Source organism: Phyllobates terribilis, unplaced genomic scaffold (assembly GCF_046119375.1).
Source record: "Phyllobates terribilis strain yellow unplaced genomic scaffold, ASM4611937v1 Scaffold_1__5_contigs__length_1240528914, whole genome shotgun sequence".
Classification (NCBI taxonomy): domain Eukaryota; kingdom Metazoa; phylum Chordata; class Amphibia; order Anura; family Dendrobatidae; genus Phyllobates; species Phyllobates terribilis.
The window spans coordinates 974,398,809-974,422,186 of NW_027362761.1; the positions used below are offsets into that span (position 1 = coordinate 974,398,809).

The 23,378-nt window shown below is 41.6% G+C and overlaps 1 protein-coding gene across 4 annotated transcripts in view; it reads right to left on the reverse strand.

Moving 5' to 3' along the window:
- STOX2 (storkhead box 2) overlaps positions 1 to 23,378 on the reverse strand; it is a 288,464-nt gene that overhangs the window by 73,574 nt on the left and 191,512 nt on the right. Inside the window, exon 1 of one of the 4 annotated variants that reach the window (XM_073642804.1) lies at positions 14,737 to 14,779. The exons of 2 other annotated variants lie outside the window; for them this stretch is intronic. Coding sequence is in view for 1 of the 2 variants with exons in the window: in XM_073642800.1 (XP_073498901.1) it covers positions 14,547 to 14,571 (25 nt within the window). In the remaining variant the exon portion in view is untranslated. Of the gene's footprint in view, positions 1 to 14,546; positions 14,690 to 14,736; positions 14,780 to 23,378 lie in introns of those variants that run through there. One more of the 4 variants, XM_073642800.1, reaches the window with a different exon arrangement.

Here is a 23,378-nt window from a genome sequence, read left to right on the forward strand (position 1 = left end):
CATACACCCAAATCCTGTTTTGTGGGGGTTTCTGATACAAACCCCGATAGGGCTAAGGAAAAGGTACCAGAGTGCTAAGTGAAAGCACCCTTAGTGGACTAATTCACAATACCTAGATTTTTAATAAGCGTTCAATTACAAAGTTGGTTGTTTTTACAAGCACTTTGCAATCATTCTAGTCTAATAGGTTGCGACAACCCCATTAAATATTAGGCTGTGAAAGTTTTAAAAATAATTATACAGCCATGCAAATATGGATTTTCAAAGTAAATACACCAGTGTTCATAGGTCTGAGATCAATTTCAAAATATATCCAATTCATATTGTGGTCACTGACAATTTAGGTAAGGTAATATCAATAAGAGTGAAATGTCCGTACTGGGAATCTATCTTGACTTTTACAAGGTTGAACAATTTTAACAACACCTTGTTTAATTCCGCTATGACTTGGCAATGTCCCTGAACACTGCAGTTACAACCTCAGCTATGCATAATTAACATCCTCAGAACGTAAAAATTTTAGAAACTATTTTTTTTAATTTTTGGACATGGTCAATTACAGACAAGTCTTGGGTGAGTATCCCTTACATTTTCCCACACATACCACAACTCAAGCTCTGTTTGGGCGGAATAATGCAGGAAAATATTTATACTTTGCAATATAGAACAACCAAACACCTTACTTATATTCTGAATTATATATAATGCTTTCTCTGCATTGTAATTCTGATGCACGTCAGTGAGGATGCGGCACAATGCTCGCACTTTTTGGCAAGACAATGGGTATGGTTTGGCAGAAAAAGAAAAATGGCTTGGTGCCAAAATGTTGGTACTGAACCAATAAGGCAACCAATAGGTGGTGACAATTTTGACAAAATTGTGTATATATGCAACAAATTCATCATCTAGCATGAACCGTTGAGATATATTTGGTAAATTTTCAGGCTAAGAATTCACTGCCTAAATATTAGACAGGATTAATAAATTTAACCCATTATTCTTTCCCATTTCTACAGATAAATGTGTGCCACAAAATCCACTGTAATCATAGGGCCTGCATAAAAACTAGTACATATAACTACCATGAAGTGCCACTTACATGAAACTTAGGTACATCAAAGTATGGCATTTGATAGAGAAAATAAAGTGTATAATGGAGGATCTGCTCATGCACATGTCCTTCCACTGCATTCTAGGTCTATGGCACAGAAAAGAAGATGACAGCCTTAATTTTCTGCAGTGCCATAAACCAAGAATATAACAGCAGGGCAAATCTGCGACCAGCCTATCCATTCAGCCCCTGCTGGCTGCAATCTTGCACCCAATGGAGAACTGGACACCCAAGTCCCTGAGTCTGGTGATCAGTGTTGATCCCAATTAAGGGAACCATACTGACCCAATAAATGTCTTCTATCCAATAACAGCACTGATCCTTAAAACTAAGGCGCCACCACTCCTTGACATTGTTTCCTTGCACAACTAAGCTCACAACCATCAGCTGTGCTGGGAATTACAATTCTGCTCCATTCACTTGAATAATGGCCAGGAACAGTCAATGTGCTGGGAAAAATTGGTCTCTTTGTTATCCTGTCCCATCCAAGAGATCATATCTGCAATATTAAAAGCATATCCTAGCAATATGCAATACCATTCTGAAATGTGAATAACCCTCTAGACTATAATACGGATACATGGAAAAACAATTACTTCATAGAACAACAGGCAATGGGGCATATTTACCAATACAGTACAAACTTAGACTAGACCGTGTTCAATGTGACAGATTTGTCATACTTGTTCATGCTGTTTGATAAATCTTGTGTATTTTAAGATGGTCTATCTGAAATTGACACCACTTAAAGAGCTTGTCCACTTTGTCATTGATGACGTATTCCTAGGATAGGTCATCAATGTCTGATCAGTTGGGGTCCGACATATGGTACTGACGCGCCCAGAGAATGGGGACGACTCTATACCCGGGCCTTTGCCTGGTTTGGGGGTGTCGCGGTGGTCGGCTCCCGGGCCTGTACCCTGGGGTCACTCTTGAAAAAGGGGATTGTAACTTGGATAGAAATAAAAATAAAAGTAAATAGTTTGTGACGCCACCTGCGGTACCTGGTAAGGTTTACCAGCGCTGCTGCAGACCTCCGGGGGGGAGTGATAAGATGGCAGCTGAGGTGTTTCTGTTCCCCACAGGTGGAGCGGGCCCCCGGGGCAGTGTGGAGTTTGGTCTTGGGTCGTGCTGGGACTTGTAGTGCAGGCAGGATGGATAGCGCAGCTGAAATAATTGACGGAGGCAGTGCAGTGCAGTCATCCGAGTTTTACTCACAATTCTTATTCAAGGTTCTCAGGTACACTGTATGGGTGTCCGCCTCCGCGTCGCACTTGTCTACCAGACCAGGGGTTCTGCTCTTCCTCAGATGTGTCAGGAGCGCTTGACGGAACCCCGCTTTCTTTATGTTCTTAACTAGACCAACTTCCCGTGCTGGGTCTTCTCCCTCCTGCCCTGCGCTTCCCACACACAGTCCCTTTCGGGTGCTCTGAAGTCCCTTCTGGGCAACCTGGAGTTCCCGGACCTACTTGACCCTCACGGTGACTAGGATGAGACTGTGGCGACTGCACCATGGAAGTGCAGAAGCCTCCGGTTTTTCCAGCCGAGACCTGGAGTAACACGGCTGGGCCAGAGACCGGTCCCTTCTTGCAGCCTGATCCCTCTGACACCTGGCAGATACGGGGCGTACGGGTGCCGTCCTGCACTCGCCATACCCCCTGGGATCCCTTCTATAGAACGGAGCCTTTCTCCTCTGCTCCCCTCCTGGGCCTCTATCACTAGGCCCCACTTGTGGAGCAGAGCTCCTGAAGAGACTCTGCTCCTCAGACTGCTCACTGACTGTTCTCCACTGACTGACCTGCCACCCTAAGATGGCTTCCCCTTATATACCTCCTACAATGGTGCTCCCCTACTCTGCTTCCTCCACCCACACCCACTACTGGTTCCCCCTACTCCAGCCAGGGACAGGGCTCAGCAGGAAACACAATGCATCTTGCCCTTCCAGCCGGCCTGGAGTAGTGTAGTGTTGAATGTGGGTGTTGAGGTTCCGGGCAGCACTGCCTCCTTACCTGAGAGAAGGAGACACCAAACCTCTGGGTGAGGTGCAGTACCTCTGTGGCGACTGAACCCTCAGGGGTGCCACAGTACCTCCGCTGATCAACCGATTGGCGGGTGTCCCGGGAGTCATGTGTAAATTCCGCAGCAAAAACACTTGAAAAACGCATAGTTGGCACACAGCCTAAGGGTCTCAGTTAGCATGTTAAATATTCAGAGGCTGCACTGGTCACATGCGGTAGACGAGACATCATGGCTGGAGCAATGTCAGACACACAGGTGTTGTAACGGATTTTCTGTGGTGTAAAATCCACTATAAACAAAGAAATTGTGCAGAACCTAAGATATCATCTTGTACATCTCTAAATTCAAGGTACAACTCTATACAACCAAACCTGCAAATTGAGGTGTGATTGGAGTTCAGATTTACATATGAAAGATTAGTCTAATCATGTCATGGCACTGTGCATTTTATGTCACAGCCAAGCATTATATAAACAAGCAGAGCAACGGAAAAGACTAAACGAACAGGTTGTTTTGAAACAGTTGCCAGAATAAAAAGCCAGTTCTTTCTAAAAGGAATATGGCATCACAGCAAAAGTCTGCAAAATTGCATCTGAACAAACCACAAGGCTTCTGGACCAACTTTCTCTAGACATACGAGACCATACTAGAAAAGTTTGACCACAATGTCCTGTGTTACTTTGTCAAAAATCAAACACAGCAAATCATCACAAACACCTCATACTAACTATCAAGCACGGTGGTGGAGGGTTCATGATTTGTGATTGTTTTGTAGCCACAGGACCTAGGCACCTGGCAGTCATTGACATGACCATCAACTTCTGTGTCATAGTATTTTATAGTAAAATGTGTGGCCATCTATCCACAAGCTTAAGCTTAGTCGAAACTTGGTCATACAACAGGACAATGATCCCAAGAACATCAGCAAATCTATATCAGAATAGTTGAAAAAGAGAATCAAGGTGTTACATTGGCCCAGTTCAAGTCCAGACCTCAACCCAATTGAAATGGTGGGATAGGACTTTAAGAGAGCTGTTAATAAATGAATACTTACAAACCCCAATGTAGGTCAGTAGTGTTATAAAGAAGAGTGGGCTAAAATTCTTCCAGAACAATGCGAGAGATTGGTAAAGTCAAACAGAAAATGAATCCTACAAAGTATTAAAGCGCACCTGTCAGCAGGATTGTGCTTAGTAAACCACATACACTGTCAGGTGGGTGCCGTTATACTGAGTAAAATGATACCTTTGTTGATGAAATCTGTCCTGTGGTTCTTTTATAATCTTTATTTTCAGATCTGCTCTGGGGCTGGACTTTAGGGAGGGGCTGTAGCTGGTGCTCTCATTATGTATTCCTATCTCTGGCCTCTGACAGGTCACTGTGCTTTCAGTGACCTGCCTACTATTTTAAATATTGCCTTTAGAATTTCTCTGCCAATGTATAATTTATATCACCCAAAATGGCCACTGCAGCCCGGGCATGCACAGTAGCATCTTTCGGTTGCCGAGAGATGCTACTGCGCACGTGCGGGCGCCATTTTGCTTTTGGAAAAAAATTTTGGGTGCAGCAATATGGTGCCGCGCATGAGCAGTAGCATCTCTCGGCAAACGAGAAATGCTACTGCGCAAACGAGAAATGCTACTGCGCAAGCGCAGGCGGCCATATTGCTGCAGGCAAATTTATTTTTCCTGTAGCAAAATGGTGTCCGAATGTGCGCAGTAGCATCGGCAAGCGATAGATGCTACTGCGCATGCGTCGGTGGCCATTTTGGGGATGTAAATTTCACATTGGCAGAGAAATTATTAAGGCAATATTTAAAATAGTAGGCAGGTCACTGAAAGCACAGTGACCTGGCAGAGACCAGAGATAGGCATACATAATGAGAGCACCAGTTACAGCCCCTCCCCAAAGTCCCGCCCCAGAGCACGAGCATATCATTATGGCAGAACTGAAAATAAAAATTATAAAAGAACCACTGGACGGATTTCATCAACAAAGGTATCATTTTACTCAGTGTAACGGCACCCACCTGACAGTGTATGTAGTTTACTAAGCACAATCCTGCTGACAGGTGCGCTTTAAAGCTAAAGCTGACCTCTACAAGCTCTGGATTCATGGGGCGTACTTCATTTTTCTCGCATTGCCTGTTAATTTTGTCTAATTTTTGAAAAATAAATAATGACAAGGCATAAATTGTTATGTGTTGTTAATCTGAGGTTCTACTGACCTAATTTTAAGACCTCCTGGAGACAAGATGGTTTTTTTTATGTCCTGAATCCTGATATGTAAAACCATAGAATTCAAAGAGGGTGAACTTAGTTTTTCTCATGACTATCTATAACATCTTTAAGATCTGTGTTCAATCAACACAAATGAATATGAACATGACAAGTTGGGATTGGTTCATCCAATCATTTCATCATAGTTGGCACCAAATATGAAGCAAGGTGTGGAATTTACTCCTTGAGAACATTTCTACACCTGGCACCGAAGATATGTTATGAGTTGTTTAAAGTCAATGGGAAGCAGAGACATTTCTGAATATATAATATTTATCACATAGAAATGAATCTTTGACATGTGCTGTGTCTTTTAATTGATTAAAAAATGAGGCATTTATATAGCTTCCAAAGATCAAATGCAGGTAGTATTCATAAAGTACTAAAATGTGATCACACTCCTCCCATACACGGCTGAATTTTTAGAGGAAGCGTCCTCAGGGATATTTTGGCTCCCTATCTTTGTGGCAATTTCCTGAGACTTCTTACTAGCTCAATTGCTTGTAGTTAATTATTATTATTTATAAGTATAGTGCCATTTATTCCACGGCGCTTTACATATGAAGAAGGGTATACATAATAAAATCAAGTACAATAATATTAGACAATAGAAGTCGCTGACTGGTCCAGGAGGAGAGCGGCCCGCGAGGGCTCACTATTCGGTGTTAAAAATCTTATCCTCGCTATAAAGGTATGTGCACACACGTTGTGTTTTGCTGCGTATTTGCAGCATATTTTTATGTAAATTTTCAGCTGCATCTAGCAGTACCAGCAAAGTGTATGAGAAAACAGAATTCACTGTTCCCACATGTTGCTTTTTTGTTTGCTGCGTATTTTCAGTGATTAGAAAAACGCTGAAAGAAGTGACATGTCACTTCTTTCAGCATTTTTTCAGCGTTTTTTCACCCCTAGGAAGTAATGGGGGGATTAAAAAACACTACAAATATGCAGCAAAAACGCACCAAAAAACGCATGTGTATTTTGCTGCGTATTTGCAGCGTTTTTTGATGGCAAAATTGAATGGGAGTCTTTTTTTTCACAGAACTTTATGTGCATTACTAAATAGAGACAGAAGGACAGTGAAAAAAACGCTGCAAATACACAGCAAAAACGCAACACAAAATGCCGCTAAACCTCCTGCCAGAGAGTCAGTTATGTGCAGATTTCGTGCAGATTTTGGTTCAGTAAACGTGCAGAAAAAACACAACGTGTGTGCACTTACCCTTAGGTAACCCATCTCAACGGGCACACACACATCTTGGTGAGCTTGTGCTCATTAGGACAGGGCTACATGGTGGTTAAATACAAGCAATGTCAATAATATTGCAAAATATGAAAAAAAAAAGGTCTTTATGGAATAGAAAATTTGGGACAACTTTGATCTAATTGTTTAGCAGCACAACCTTTCAGGCAGTCGACAACCTTTTAGGTATCCTATAAACATCAGAATTTAAATGCAATTGTTTGACCATTAAGTAGTTCTGACTCTCTTTTTCCCTTCTTCTTCTTCCCCGGCTTTTCCTGAATCCTTCCCTCTTTCCGCCTCCCCTGGTGTTGTACATGCCTGTCTTAATGAAGAGGAGTGGTAAACTTAAAAATTATCTCACTCAACGAACGTGTGTTTTGCTCGTTTGTTGGATGATTGCTGGCCTGTTTAGACAGACGAATAGCCTGAAAGGTCATTCCCCAATTATTCCCCGGTACTTACCCAGCCCTGCCTTCACCTACATGCCACTCTCTCCCACACAAAAGAGCAGTCACCAGATACAGACCAGGTGATTGGGGTCTGCACAAAATGGCATAATTGACAGCAGGTTGTGCACACCTTACATAGAGCTTCCGCAAGGTAATATATGGAAGCCAGTGGAAGAAAAACAATTTAGATGTCAAATACACTTGGAATAAATCTAACATTACTCAATTAACCAAGAAACCCAATCCAGTTACACAAAACAGATAGCAGGTGAGAGTTATTAAAACTAGTGTAACGTTCATCCCTTGGAAGAACTTGCTGGACTATGCGGCCAATTCATCAAAGCTTGCATACTACACTGCTCAAAAAAATAAAGGGAACACTTAAACAACAGAATATAACTCCAAAGAAATCAAACTTCTGTGAAATCAAACTGTCCACTTAGGAAGCAACACTGATAGACAATCAATTTCACATGCTGTTGTGCAAATGGAATAAACAATAGATGGAAATTATTGGCAATTATCAAGACACCCTCAATAAAGGAATGGTTCTGCAGGTGGGGACCACAGACCACATCTCAGTACCAATGCTTTCTGGCTGATGTTTTGGTCACTTTTGAATGTTGGTTGTGCTTTCACACTCGTGGTAGCATGAGACGGACTCTACAACCCACAGAAGTTGCTCAGGTAGTGCAGCTCATCCAGGATGGCACATCAATGCGAGCTGTGGCAAGAAGGTTTACTGTGTCTGTCAGTGTAGTGTCCAGAGGCTGGAGGCGCTACCAGGAGACAGGCCAGTACACCAGGAGACGTGGAGGGGGCCGTAGGAGGGCAACAACCCAGCAGCAGGACCGCTACCTCCGCCTTTGTGCAAAGAGGAACAGGAGGAGCACTGCCAGAGCCCTGCAAAATGACCTCCAGCAGGCCACAAATGTGCATGTGTCTGCACAAACAGTTAGAAACCAACTCCATGAGGGTGGTATGAGTGCCCAACATCCACAGATGGGGGTTGTGCTCACAGCCCAACACCGTGCAGGACGCTTGGCATTTGCCACAGAACACCAGGATTGGCAAAGTCGCCACTGGCGCCCTTCACATATGAAAACAGGTTCACACTGAGCACATTTGACAGACGTGACAGAGTCTGGAGACGCCGTGGAGAGCGATCTGCTGCCTGCAACATCCTTCAGCATGACCGGTTTAGCAGTGGGTCAGTAATGGTGTGGGGTGGCATTTCTTTGGAGGGCCACACAGCCCTCCATGTTCTCGCCAGAGGTAGCCTGACTGCCATTAGGTACCGAGATGAGATCCTCAGACCCCTTGTGAGACCATATGCTGGTGCGGTTGGCCCTGAGTTCCTCCTAATGCAGGACGATGCCAGACCTCCATCCACCAACGTCATGTTGCACCACAGACTGTCCAGGAGTTGGCGGATGCTTTAGTCCAGGTCTGGGAGGAGATCCCACAGGAGACCATCCGCAACCTCATCAGGAGCATGCCCAGGCATTGGAGGGAGGTCATACAGGCACGTGGAGGCCACACACAATACTGAGCCTCATTTTGACTTGTTTTAAGGACATTACATCAAAGTTGGATCAGCCTGTAGTGTGTTTTTCCACTATAATTTTGGGGGTGACTCTAAATCCAGGCCTCCATTGGTTAATAAATTTGATTTCCATTGATGATTTTTGTGTGATTTTGTTGTCAGCAAATTCAACTTTATACAGCACAAAGTATTCAATGAGAATATTTCATTCATTCAGATCTAGGATGTGTTATTTGAAGTGTTCCCTTTATTTTTTTGAGCAGTGTATAAAATCTTTTATAAGTAGCAAAAATTTTGTGCAAGGGGGAGTTGTGCAAAAATTTAGCAACTTTTGGCCAGTTTCAATCAGCTCCACTAAAAGGGTCAGAGATGGGGAGTTGCTGGGATGGGACGGTGTGCGGCCAAGACCGCTCATCAAATTCATAAAATGTGCTGGTGTTTTCTACACCAGAATTGCTGCTCCAGTTCTTGATGCACGCCACTCAGAAGAGGCGCCAAATTCATTAAATGGTGTGCGCTACGCCAGTGTTGATAAATCGGCTGCAAGGTCTTTTTTTAACCACAGTATATATTTTCATCATGAGAAAAGAAGCAGTTGCTCATAGATTGAACCTCTCACCCGCTTGGTTCCTATGACCAGCTACTCCATATTTCCTTTGTATCAGTTTTGATACATCTCCCCCATGAATTTTGGTCATTTACGAAACTAAAAAAAAAACAAACAAAAAAAAAAAACCTGCCAATGAAACCCTAGTAAATGGCTTATCCTTATAAGAATGATACATTTCAGTGTCCATTCACATTAACCACCAGAGGACAACTACAGTCCTTTGCCAACTAGTACCAAGCATGACATAATCTCACAAGTATACACATACTTGAGTTCACACATAAAAATACGAATCTAGGCTTTTCAGCAAGTTTTAGATCATATGGTGTTACTTTAGATTTAGGGGTTCTCAAACTCTAATGTTTTTATTGCATTAGTTGCCTATGATGTCAATAGTGAATAAAACTGAATATTGTAAAAAAACATACGTTGCTATCTTCTATTTTGCCATATGTAAAATAAAGTATAGGAAAGTATACAAACTGCAGGTTGTGGCACAGCTTAGTACTACATAAGCACACCCCTAGGGTTCAGACATATTGGCATGAAGCCCCTTGGTACAGGTTCATGCAATTCAGGTTCTATTATGCACCGTATCTCCATTAAGAAATAATACCTTCATCCATAGCGCCTCTGATAATTGAATTTTGTTTGATAGATATGTAATCCAATCGAAAAATTATCTCTTTATGCCTTCATAAGAAATTGTTAAGTAGTGGGCATAGTAGAGAACCATGCACTTCTAGGAGACCCCTAGACGTTAGTGTGCAAGAGGCCTAATGGAAGAATATAACCATATATGCGGCCACAAACAGAGGTTGTATGGAAATGACAAAGCCAAATTCCACCGACACTAAGAATGTGTGTGTCATGGTCTGAGAACAAACCATAATGCACGGACTAGCCTTTTGTCTCCTGACCTGAACTCAACAGTCTCATAAATCCTTCTGAGTCTGTTGAGTTTGGGTTAGGTGACCTCCGACTGGTCAGTGCACCATGGACCGGAACTAATGTGTGTGAATAAGCTGATGCATGAGGAGTACCGGCTCGTTAACATGATAGATACCAACAAAAGTCTGATGAACCCAATTTGACTAATAATGAGGTCTACCAGGTTCTTTAATTTTGATGGAAAGAATAGGTTGCAAGCTGCACTATTCTTCCTGTTATGGCAGAATCTGCAATAGATGAAGATGTGAACACAGCAGAACAGAGGTCAACTTAGGTTTCATCACTCTATTGATGTTAAATCTGTTATAGGCTATGTGCCCACGATGCAGAAATGAAGGAGAACATTTCTGCATCTCCCTGGCAGAAAAAACGCATGCGGATTGTACATGCGTTTTTCCTGCGTAATACATGCGGATCCACATGCGTTTCCGCATGCGGATTGACAAGCGCTTTCAATGCGATTTTAGCATCACTTGGAAACTGCTTGTCAACTAGGTCACACTATATAAATCCATGCAAACAGCGTGGATTTATATAGTGTGACCTTTAAATGGTTAAAAATAAAAAAATAAACCTGATACTTACCTTCCGATGGCCCGGCGTGTGCTGCTGCGCTCGTTCCTGGCTGCCGGGATATCGCGATGCCGTGTACTGAAGGACCTACCGTCACATGACTGTGACGTCACCGCAGGTCCTACAGTCCAACGCGATGTGCCGGCAAAGGAGAAGGAGCGCAGCGCGGGCCATCAGAAGGTAAGTATAATCTTTATTTTTTATTTTATTCTTTTTTTACAGTTTCTATGGTACCTGGGTGTGGATGAGAGTCTTCTCTCCTCTACACCCGGGTACCATCCGCACATTAGAACGCGCCAATTACGCAAGTACAGATGCAGTCTTGCGTTATTGGCGCGTTCTAATGCAAGTCAATGGCGGCGAAAACGCAGCACTTCCGCAAAATTAATGGACATGCTGCGGATTTTTGAGCGTAGCATAAACGCTGCGGAAAAATCCGCAGCATGGCATTGAAAGTGTGGAATTGCATAGGGGACCATGGCAGAAGGCTTACCATGCGTTTATCATGCGTTTACGCTGCGGAGATTTCCGCACCAAAAACGCATGAAATACGCATCGTGGGCACACAGCCATAGACACGAGAAGATGAGATTGTTTAACAGATCTTTCCCCGCCTTTACCATAAAAAATGCCCAATTGGATTGGCATTGCAAATTTAGTTTCCAAGGCAGAAATAAAAGACTGCGAGACAACTACTGAGATCATAAAAACAAGTGATTCACCAGATTAAAATTCAACCTGTCTGATCCCGTTTTTCCCCAATGTTAGACACCGGATGATTGGCACCAAGTGACTGACAAGTGACTGTCAGCGAGTAATTGGCCATTCATTTTCATTAACAAGTAAATGTCTAGTTTTTCTGTTATATGCTAACTACAAATTCCCCACGCCGATACTCCCGTAGGGTATGCGCACTTGTGGAACATTAACAAACCCTAAAGCAGGGCTATTGTAGTATAATTTTAATAGCACTATCCTGACATAAACAAGTAGCAGATAAAGATTCATAAAAGTCATATATAACATGTGACACCAGTTTAAAAAAATCTGGGACTTATTTAATATTTGAGGCAAAACACTGTGAATGGAATTAATTTCTTACCTTATGACCGGGGTCACACGACTGTAGAATCGGGCCACTTATGCAAATGACACTCCAAGAAAACTTTAATCAGAGTTTGATTGGAGTGTCAGCATGGTGTGATTCAATTCTCTCAGACTGCACTCAGATATCGTCTGACTGCAGTCTAATGTTTTCCAGGCACCCATAATGGGTGACTTATTTCAGAGTTTCTGTCATTGAAAAAAAATTGGTCATTGGCACTGCCCCATGGAATAAAATTGGTCTGAGTGCTATCCGATAAAAAAAATCGGATAACACTTGTCTGATGTTTGTGGCGGTGTGAGCCAGCCCTATCATACAAGAAATTATTTAGCCATAAGGCCTACCATCCCATAAACATGCATATTTGTCTTTGGAGAGGAAGAGAAGGAGCTGCCCTTGCTTGTCTTGGGCAAAATAATAACTTATGCAGAAAAGAGTAGAGATAAGTTATAATAAGTTATATAGAGAAGAATGAACTGATTTAATGTGAATCAAATTCATGCTGAATTTTTGGAAATTAGCTGGACCCAGCAAATAGAAACAATTTGCGATTTGCTTAGCGTGAATCACCAAAAATGGCCACCACCGTTTGACACAATGAAGGAGATTGTATTAGCCAGAGAATGCTCGCATGACCTCAGGGCCGCAAGAGCGGACTTCCCCATATAATGCCATAATTATTTCACGTGCTATAGCAGCCAATCAGAAGGAACTATCATAGCCTATATAAAAGCAAAAGCAGGAAATGCAGAAGCTATTCTGGAGTGAATCTAGATAGTGAGATGAAGTCACAGTTTAGCCATAGACATAGGGAGTGAAATCCATTATACATTGCACAAATTCCACAGCAGTGAAGAAACGGTTACATCCGATTACACACAGCCACGTATGGTGAGGACATGGATGTTACTAAGGCTGTGATTGCATTAAATAGCAATAAATGGTTTGGATACAATCCTAGGAGATCTCAAAGTGTCATACATGTAATTTCAGGGTAAATGGAGTACTTGGGATTCGAGGCAAATCAAATTTTGGGGAAAAATTTGGTGAAGCTAATTTTAAAAGGTGCACTCATCTCTAAAGCACCGTCATCTCCTTCTCCCAACCATAATTGTTCAAAGGCAGTCATACATGATATTGATAGTGGATGTTGCCCCATACTTTTAGGCCTAGTGTATGTCTAGTAAAGGTTACCTCCATGTTAATGGCAAGTCCATCACCTACCATAAGTTAAGGGCTAGATATTGCCTATGTATAGAAACTTTGCAGGGGAGGATTTCAAGATTGTAATTTTGACCAGGCACTAGTACATCCAGATCTGCCAGCTGTGTCTCAAACCGTCAGATTATGGTGAGAGAAGAACGCCCTAAACATCGATGATAAACTTTAATCTGTCTGTCTCACATGAGCAAAAATAAGTACAAAAATGAACATCACAAAGGAGCTTACTAATTTCAATAGTTTATTACTTTTATATCTCATCTGCCATCATCTATTTTGACACTTTATGATCACAGATGAGATATGTCGGCACCATTTTTTATGTGTTTTGATATATTAGTTGGTTGACAGATGTATTGCAAAAGATGCCCAATGATAAAGTTCAAATAAAAATGTTGAAAAGCTGAATGCAACGTCTGCTGCTTTTCTACAAATTAATGCCTTATATAATGGAGATTTTTTTTCTGTCTGTTTAGGACCAAGAACTACATTTTTTATGGACAAATAAAAGTCCGACGCAGACACATATAAACCTATTCACATTGGTAACTAAGCTGGTATGCTGAAGCATAATGATTGCGTCCTTGCGGACAGTCACATATGTTCCCGAGCAATATATCAACTCTGTATACCGTAGGAAGCCATTTGTAAAGCTAGCCCATGTCTGGGAGAGTTAATTCAGACTGGCTTTTATGGATTCCTTTCTCTAAAAGGAAAATAGGTCCACAAATCACTAGAAAGAAAAGAAGTGATTCAGCTATGAGTCTATTCAAGGACAGGATATTCGCCTGATGCTGGACGCTACATGCAAGGTTCAGACCCGATGACTAGTCACAGAACAACACAATACCGGCTGCCGCCATTTTTAGACTACAGGGTGAGGATAAGCACCGGATCACAAGATCACAACTTGCTGTGTCTAGTACAATTACCGCTTCATTTTTAACTCAGCGCTGCCCGTGAAATATATCCGGTGATGTAATCCTGCCGAGAAATATAAAGCGAGCATACATCAAATGCAAACAGTCTCCATATAAACCCTAAGGAAGTGTCTGGCAATAAATACGCCATCAGGCTGGAGTCACGATGAGTTATGTATTGGCTATACAATGGCTCTGGTTATACCGGATACGCTGCTGAACGGCTTTTAACCAGTAAGCGGTCGCTCTCCAGCACAGAGGGTAGGACATAGGCGTATGTTTTATGGCGACGTAGCTAACACAACCTTGTATTCTGCTCGCTATGCTACGGCACAATAAAGCGCACATAAGCCTATTCATACCTTTACAGTTAAAACAGTGAAAGAAAAAAAAAAAGCGACAAACTGGCAGTCTTTTAATTAATGTGAACTACGGGGACAGGGGGAGATTGACCTAAAAAGATCACATCTTGGGGAAGTGACTGGACGCGAAGAATGTAAATAAAAATGTCCTCACCTCGTGATCTGCTGCATTTTACCATCTACATGCCTGCCTGGCTTTTACAACTTGTTAAAATGTGCAGAGTAGGAAACTCAGCTAATGGGGGGAAAATATGCTACACGCTGCAGTCTCTCTCTCTCTTTTTTTCTATTTTTTTTTTTTAAGAGGTTCAAGCTCGTAATCCCAAAAGATTCAAAAGCATTACCTCACTGCAGCCTTGAGACAAACTGAGCATTCACTCTGGGTCTTACCCAGCATCCTTTGCTCTACACAAAGACAACAGAGGTGTGACCAATCGGGTTGCAGCTAGCGGGCTGCATTTGGACGCTCCCTCTTAGGATTGCCCATTGACAAGCTGGCTGGCAGGCTCCTGAACCTGTTGGCATGGCAACATGTCCCAGCGGCTTCCTATAGGGCTCTCGCACTACTATAGGATTTTTTATTATTATTATTATTATTATTATTATTATTCCTTTCTTAAACTCCAATCATGAAATAAAAATACCCCAGCCTTGTGATTTATGTAGGCAGTGTATAGCAATATGTTCCCCCTTATGCCTGGTCATGGCACGCACAGCTCGGTGCACAACTATTTTAACCCCTTATCGTTCCCCTCCTGCTTTTGACAAAGCACATATGAGTAAATCCTCAACGTCTATTTGGAAATAAAGTGTCAAATTGGGTTACATGGCGAAAAAAAAGATCAAGTTCAATCTCTCCAGCGATGAGTATGGTTTACATGCAGATCCTTGTGGTCCCCCCTCTGCATGTACAGCAGGGCTAATGTAACACTATAATGGGACGTATACAAAATAACAACTCAGCCCAGTTACATTTCTAAATATTAGGATTGAAGGTAAAAAATATTAGGAGAGAGGGTAAATAAATATTAGGAGAGAGGGTAAATAAATATTAGGGGTGAGGGTAAATAAATATTAGGAGAGAGGGTAAATAAATATTAGGAGAGAGGGTAAATAAATATTAGGGGTGAGGGTAAATAAATATTAGGAGAGAGGGTAAATAAATATTAGGAGAGAGGGTAAATAAATATTAGGAGAGAGGGTAAATAAATATTAGGGGTGAGGGTAAATAAATATTAGGAGAGAGGGTAAATAAATATTAGGATAGAGGGTAAATAAATATTAGGAGAGAGGGTAAATAAATATTAGGGGTGAGGGTAAATAAATATTAGGAGAGAGGGTAAATAAATATTAGGAGAGAGGGTAAATAAATATTAGGATAGAGGGTAAATAAATATTAGGGGTGAGGGTAAATAAATATTAGGAGAGAGGGTAAATAAATATTAGGGGTGAGGGTAAATAAATATTAGGAGAGAGGGTAAAAAATATTAGGAGAGAGGGTAAATAAATATTAGGATAGAGGGTAAATAAATATTAGGGGTGAGGGTAAATAAATATTAGGAGAGAGGGTAAATAAATATTAGGAGAGAGGGTAAATAAATATTAGGAGAGAGGGTAAATAAATATTAGGGGTGAGGGTAAATAAATATTAGGAGAGAGGGTAAATAAATATTAGGAGAGAGGGTAAATAAATATTAGGATAGAGGGTAAATAAATATTAGGGGTGAGGGTAAATAAATATTAGGAGAGAGGGTAAATAAATATTAGGGGTGAGGGTAAATAAATATTAGGGGTGAGGGTAAATAAATATTAGGAGAGAGGGTAAATAAATATTAGGAAAGAGGGTAAATAAATATTAGGAGAGAGGGTAAATAAATATTAGGGGTGAGGGTAAATAAATATTAGGAGAGAGGGTAAATAAATATTAGGGGTGAGGGTAAATAAATATTAGGAGAGAGGGTAAATAAATATTAGGATAGAGGGTAAATAAATATTAGGAGAGAGGGTAAATAAATATTAGGAGAGAGGGTAAATAAATATTAGGAGAGAGGGTAAATAAATATTAGGATAGAGGGTAAATAAATATTAGGAGAGAGGGTAAATAAATATTAGGGGTGAGGGTAAATAAATATTAGGGGTGAGGGTAAATAAATATTAGGAGAGAGGGTAAATAAATATTAGGGGTGAGGGTAAATAAATATTAGGAGAGAGGGTAAATAAATATTAGGATAGAGGGTAAATAAATATTAGGGGTGAGGGTAAATAAATATTAGGAGAGAGGGTAAATAAATATTAGGGGTGAGGGTAAATAAATATTAGGGGTGAGGGTAAATAAATATTAGGAGAGAGGGTAAATAAATATTAGGAAAGAGGGTAAATAAATATTAGGAGAGAGGGTAAATAAATATTAGGGGTGAGGGTAAATAAATATTAGGAGAGAGGGTAAATAAATATTAGGGGTGAGGGTAAATAAATATTAGGAGAGAGGGTAAATAAATATTAGGATAGAGGGTAAATAAATATTAGGAGAGAGGGTAAATAAATATTAGGATAGAGGGTAAATAAATATTAGGAGAGAGGGTAAATAAATATTAGGGGTGAGGGTAAATAAATATTAGGGGTGAGGGTAAATAAATATTAGGAGAGAGGGTAAATAAATATTAGGGGTGAGGGTAAATAAATATTAGGAGAGAGGGTAAAAAATATTAGGAGAGAGGGTAAATAAATATTAGGGGTGAGGGTAAATAAATATTAGGAGAGAGGGTAAAAAATATTAGGAGAGAGGGTAAATAAATATTAGGGGTGAGGGTAAATAAATATTAGGAGAGAGGGTAAATAAATATTAGGAGAGAGGGTAAATAAATATTAGGGGTGAGGGTAAATAAATATTAGGAGAGAGGGTAAATAAATATTAGGGGTGAGGGTAAATAAATATTAGGAGAGAGGGTAAATAAATATTAGGAGAGAGGGTAAATAAATATTAGGGGTGAGGGTAAATAAATATTAGGAGAGAGGGTAAAAAATATTAGGAGAGAGGGTAAATAAATATTAGGGGTGAGGGTAAATAAATATTAGGAGAGAGGGTAAATAAATATTAGGAGAGAGGGTAAATAAAAGCCAGTTGTGGGGATGTTATGTTACAGCATGGACAGACTGTAGGCTCTGCAAATCGCTGGAGCTGAGGGACAGGCAGCTTGCCTCCCAGCAAAGGGTTAACTTCTGAGCCACATGTATCCAATTGGGGAGGTTGAGACATTGGCTCAGATGATTAACTGCAGCTAACACAAAGGAAAAAATGATGTCTCTATCATAACACAGAGTAACAGGAAGAGGGATATTCTGTTACCACCAATCAGGGCAGAGACAGACAACTAGATAGATCTGGTCACATGGAATCTGTTGCTAAAGCTCCAGACCCTCCCCTACAAAACAAAAGCAGCAGCGCTGCCCCCCTCCTCCCCTGGTAAATGTGTCCACATGCCGGATTAATAATCCGTCCACCACAACCATCATATTACTAGAAATGCTGTATTTTCTGGTGTCTTACCCATGACCGGAGAATATAAACAGTGCAGGCAAAGCCCTGAGAGTGTGAGAGCTCATACTGATGACTCCTGCAGCCAGCTATGGATGGTGGGGGCGGGATGGGAAAACTGGGGACAATTGTCTGCTTGCCAGTGTCATTGCTTACCTAATTACATTAAAAGCTCAACCTAAATGTTAAAAACACATGGTCAAGCTGGGAGGCAGGTCTCATCTTCTCTAAACACATGGTCAAGCAGGGAGGCAGGTCTCATCTTCTCTAAACACATGGTCAAGCAGGGAGGCAGGTCTCATCTTCTCTAAACACATGGTCAAGCAGGGAGGCAGGTCTCATCTTCTCTAAACATATGGTCAAGCAGGGAGGCAGGTCTCATCTTCTCTAAACATATGGTCAAGCAGGGAGGCAGGTCTCATCTCTAAACACATGGTCAAGCTGGGAGGCAGGTCTCATCTTCTCTAAACACATGGTCAAGCAGGGAGGCAGGTCTCATCTTCTCTAAACACATGGTCAAGCAGGGAGGCAGGTCTCATCTTCTCTAAACATGGTCAAGCAGGGAGGCAGGTCTCATCTCTAAACACATGGTCAAGCAGGGAGGCAGGTCTCATCTTCTCTAAACACATGGTCAAGCAGGGAGGCAGGTCTCATCTTCTCTAAACACATGGTCAAGCAGGGAGGCAGGTCTCATCTTCTCTAAACACATGGTCAAGCAGGGAGGCAGGTCTCATCTTCTCTAAACACATGGTCAAGCAGGGAGGCAGGTCTCATCTTCTCTAAACACATGGTCAAGCTGGGAGGCAGGTCTCATCTTCTCTAAACACATGGTCAAGCAGGGAGGCAGGTCTCATCTTCTCTAAACACATGGTCAAGCAGGGAGGCAGGTCTCATCTTCTCTAAACACATGGTCAAGCAGGGAGGCAGGTCTCATCTTCTCTAAACATATGGTCAAGCTGGGAGGCAGGTCTCATCTTCTCTAAACACATGGTCAAGCAGGGAGGCAGGTCTCATCTTCTCTAAACACATGGTCAAGCAGGGAGGCAGGTCTCATCTTCTCTAAACATGGTCAAGCAGGGAGGCAGGTCTCATCTCTAAACACATGGTCAAGCAGGGAGGCAGGTCTCATCTTCTCTAAACACATGGTCAAGCAGGGAGGCAGGTCTCATCTTCTCTAAACATATGGTCAAGCAGGGAGGCAGGTCTCATCTCTAAACACATGGTCAAGCAGGGAGGCAGGTCTCATCTTCTCTAAATATATGGTCAAGCAGGGAGGCAGGTCTCATCTCTAAACACATGGTCAAGCAGGGAGGCAGGTCTCATCTTCTCTAAACATATGGTCAAGCAGGGAGGCAGGTCTCATCTTCTCTAAACATATGGTCAAGCAGGGAGGCAGGTCTCATCTTCTCTAAACATGGTCAAGCAGGGAGGCAGGTCTCATCTTCTCTAAACACATGGTCAAGCAGGGAGGCAGGTCTCATCTTCTCTAAACATATGGTCAAGCAGGGAGGCAGGTCTCATCTTCTCTAAACACATGGTCAAGCTGGGAGGCAGGTCTCATCTTCTCTAAACACATGGTCAAGCAGGGAGGCAGGTCTCATCTTCTCTAAACATATGGTCAAGCAGGGAGGCAGGTCTCATCTCTAAACACATGGTCAAGCTGGGAGGCAGGTCTCATCTTCTCTAAACACATGGTCAAGCAGGGAGGCAGGTCTCATCTTCTCTAAACACATGGTCAAGCAGGGAGGCAGGTCTCATCTTCTCTAAATATATGGTCAAGCAGGGAGGCAGGTCTCATCTCTAAACACATGGTCAAGCAGGGAGGCAGGTCTCATCTTCTCTAAACATATGGTCAAGCAGGGAGGCAGGTCTCATCTTCTCTAAACATATGGTCAAGCAGGGAGGCAGGTCTCATCTTCTCTAAACATGGTCAAGCAGGGAGGCAGGTCTCATCTTCTCTAAACATATGGTCAAGCAGGGAGGCAGGTCTCATCTTCTCTAAACACATGGTCAAGCTGGGAGGCAGGTCTCATCTTCTCTAAACACATGGTCAAGCAGGGAGGCAGGTCTCATCTTCTCTAAACACATGGTCAAGCAGGGAGGCAGGTCTCATCTTCTCTAAACACATGGTCAAGCAGGGAGGCAGGTCTCATCTTCTCTAAACACATGGTCAAGCAGGGAGGCAGGTCTCATCTTCTCTAAACACATGGTCAAGCAGGGAGGCAGGTCTCATCTTCTCTAAACACATGGTCAAGCAGGGAGGCAGGTCTCATCTTCTCTAAACACATGGTCAAGCAGGGAGGCAGGTCTCATCTTCTCTAAACATATGGTCAAGCAGGGAGGCAGGTCTCATCTCTAAACACATGGTCAAGCTGGGAGGCAGGTCTCATCTTCTCTAAACACATGGTCAAGCAGGGAGGCAGGTCTCATCTTCTCTAAACACATGGTCAAGCAGGGAGGCAGGTCTCATCTTCTCTAAACATATGGTCAAGCAGGGAGGCAGGTCTCATCTCTAAACACATGGTCAAGCAGGGAGGCAGGTCTCATCTTCTCTAAACACATGGTCAAGCAGGGAGGCAGGTCTCATCTTCTCTAAACATATGGTCAAGCAGGGAGGCAGGTCTCATCTCTAAACACATGGTCAAGCAGGGAGGCAGGTCTCATCTTCTCTAAACATATGGTCAAGCAGGGAGGCAGGTCTCATCTTCTCTAAACATATGGTCAAGCAGGGAGGCAGGTCTCATCTTCTCTAAACATGGTCAAGCAGGGAGGCAGGTCTCATCTTCTCTAAACATATGGTCAAGCAGGGAGGCAGGTCTCATCTTCTCTAAAAACTGGAAAAGTCAGTAGGATTTTAGGAATGGTAATCATAAATATACATTATAAATGTGGAATGCTTCCCGCAAAAGATAGTGTAGTCACAAAATAACTTCACCGAAAAAATACACCTAAAATTTATGTTTATCGGTATCATTAAAAATTCAAATGCAACTAACCCTCAAAAGTATTCCCAGCCCAAAAAGAGATTATCATAAAGTGGGGAAGGGGCAATGCCCTAAACTGACCCCTAATCTGTCCCTACCTCACTGCGGAGGTTGGCACCCTCTTGAATGAAAAGGCACCCTAAAGGACCCTATAAGTCCCTGATTAGGTGAGAGTGATGGAGTCAATTATCAGTGTAAGAGGACGAAAAGAGGGTAATCACCATTCAATCCCCAACACAAATAAGCCACCACCACTGTACCTGCAGTGTGCCGGTGTGGTAAATAAAAAAAATAGGAAATTATTGAGTACTCATTTCCTAACGGTCAATTATCTTAATGGCCCAGATGCTCAAGAGGATATCAATCATGATTTTTTTCGGTGAAATTGTTTAAATACTATACACTTCCATTATAATCTGTAATTTTGTAGTCACAAAATACTCACGTGTTTCATGATTTACTAAAAGAAGATACAATTTTATTATGCCTTTAATTTCGCTAAATACAAAATTATCTGTCTCTACTTATAGGCACCTACAAATATTATTGTCAAATTGTTTCATACAAAGCAGCATGTCTGAAAAATAAAAGGGTTTTCTGCCTGGTTGTATGAAATGCAGCAAAACTGGAAATATTACCGAAGAGGCTGTGCGACTGCAACAAAGACTCACAAATGTTTCCAAATATGTCTGATTTTCTGTTGCTGGTGCAGGTTGCAAGAAACACATTCACCATAGACTTCAATGCAAGTCACATGTCTGCAACTGTCCAGAAAAATCAGAGCTCTAAGATACATAGGCGAAAACTACAAGTCCGAGACAAGTTGCACAAGTGGTTTTGTTGCGTGAATTATTGGAGAGTTGCAGTCACGTGACACCTTTACTAAATCGTCAATCTTGGCCAAAATGAGAAAGGAAAGGCAGGAGACCAATTCTCCCTATAGGGTATGTTCACAGAGAGCTTTTTGACAAGGATTCTGAAGTGGAACTGTTTCCAATCCACATAAAAAACTACTTCAAATACTCTTTGATGTGGATCTTGAGACAGATCAGCTTCAAAATCCACATAAAAAAAACTGTGTGAATACATAGATTCTTATAGCCCATTCCTTATTTCTCCAAACATAAGTCTCCACCTAACCAAAAAGCACTACAGATACTGGCTGGTGATAAGCTCATGCAGCCTTTATCTATCCCTCATCCCCTCAAGATGGCTGGACCATCACTGTAAATAAGCCATTGTACTTTGTGTCACCCCCACCTCATTGTAGATTGTAAGCTCTTATGAGCAGGGTCGTCATTATTTTTGCTGTAATTATTGTATTATCTTTAGCTATGTTACTTATGACTGTTGTACATGAACCTGTGAATTGTTAAGCGCTGCGGAATATGTTGGCGCTATATAAATAAAGATTATTATTATTATTATTACACACTGCAGTTTTTGGTGCAGATTTTTGAGCTAAATACAGGAGTGTGTTCAAAAGGAATGGGAACTATCAAGACAGGACTTATACGTTCACTTCCTGCTGGATCCACTTCTGGCTTTGGCTCAAAAAAATGCCTCAAAAACTGCAGTGTTTTCCAAAAACCTTTAGGCCATGTTTGCACATAGCAAAATTCTGAGTTTTTCTGCTGTTTTTTTATCCACATATTTTCTGCAGGTTTCCACACCATAATATGCATTACAATATTCACAGATTATTATTTTTTTATGCATTTTCTCCTTTATTTGATGTGTTTCTAATCCAGATTTGAAGAAGTGTTTTTAATGCATTTTTAAGTTCAGAAAAGCCTTAATTTTGCACTTAAAAAAGCAATGGTTCAGCAGCATCTTTGGATGCACAGTGAGCAGGAGTTATTATGAAATCACATCACTTTACTTGGACAGTTAGGCTATGTTCACACACGTGTTTTTCAGCGCTTTTTGCTGCAGATTTTTATGCAAAATTTCAGCTGCGTTTTGCAGTACCAGCAAAGTCTATGAGAAACCAGAATTCTCTGTTCACACATCATGTTTTTTTTTGTTGTGTATTTTGTGCCTTGGTTGGGTTTTTGGGAAATAGAGAATGTCACTTCTTTCAGCGTTTTTTCACCCATAAGAAGTAATTGGTAGTGGAAAAAATGCACAAAAATTTGCATCAGCGTTTTTTCAGCATTTTTGATGGCAAAATGGAATGGGGTTCTTTTTTTTCACAGAACTTCACATACATGCATAAATAGAGACAGAAGAACAGTGAAAAAAACGCTGAAAAAGCGCATAAAAAAAAACAGATTTGTGACTCTGAAAAACCCAACATGTGTGAACATAGCCTTAAAGGGGGGTTTCGAAGTCCAAAGTCATTCTCCTCCTAAATCCCTACCTATTTAGTGCAATAATTAATCTAAACTATTTTCTAATATACAGTACAGACCAAAAGTTTGGACACACCTTCTCATTTAAAGATTTTTCTGTATTTTCATGACTA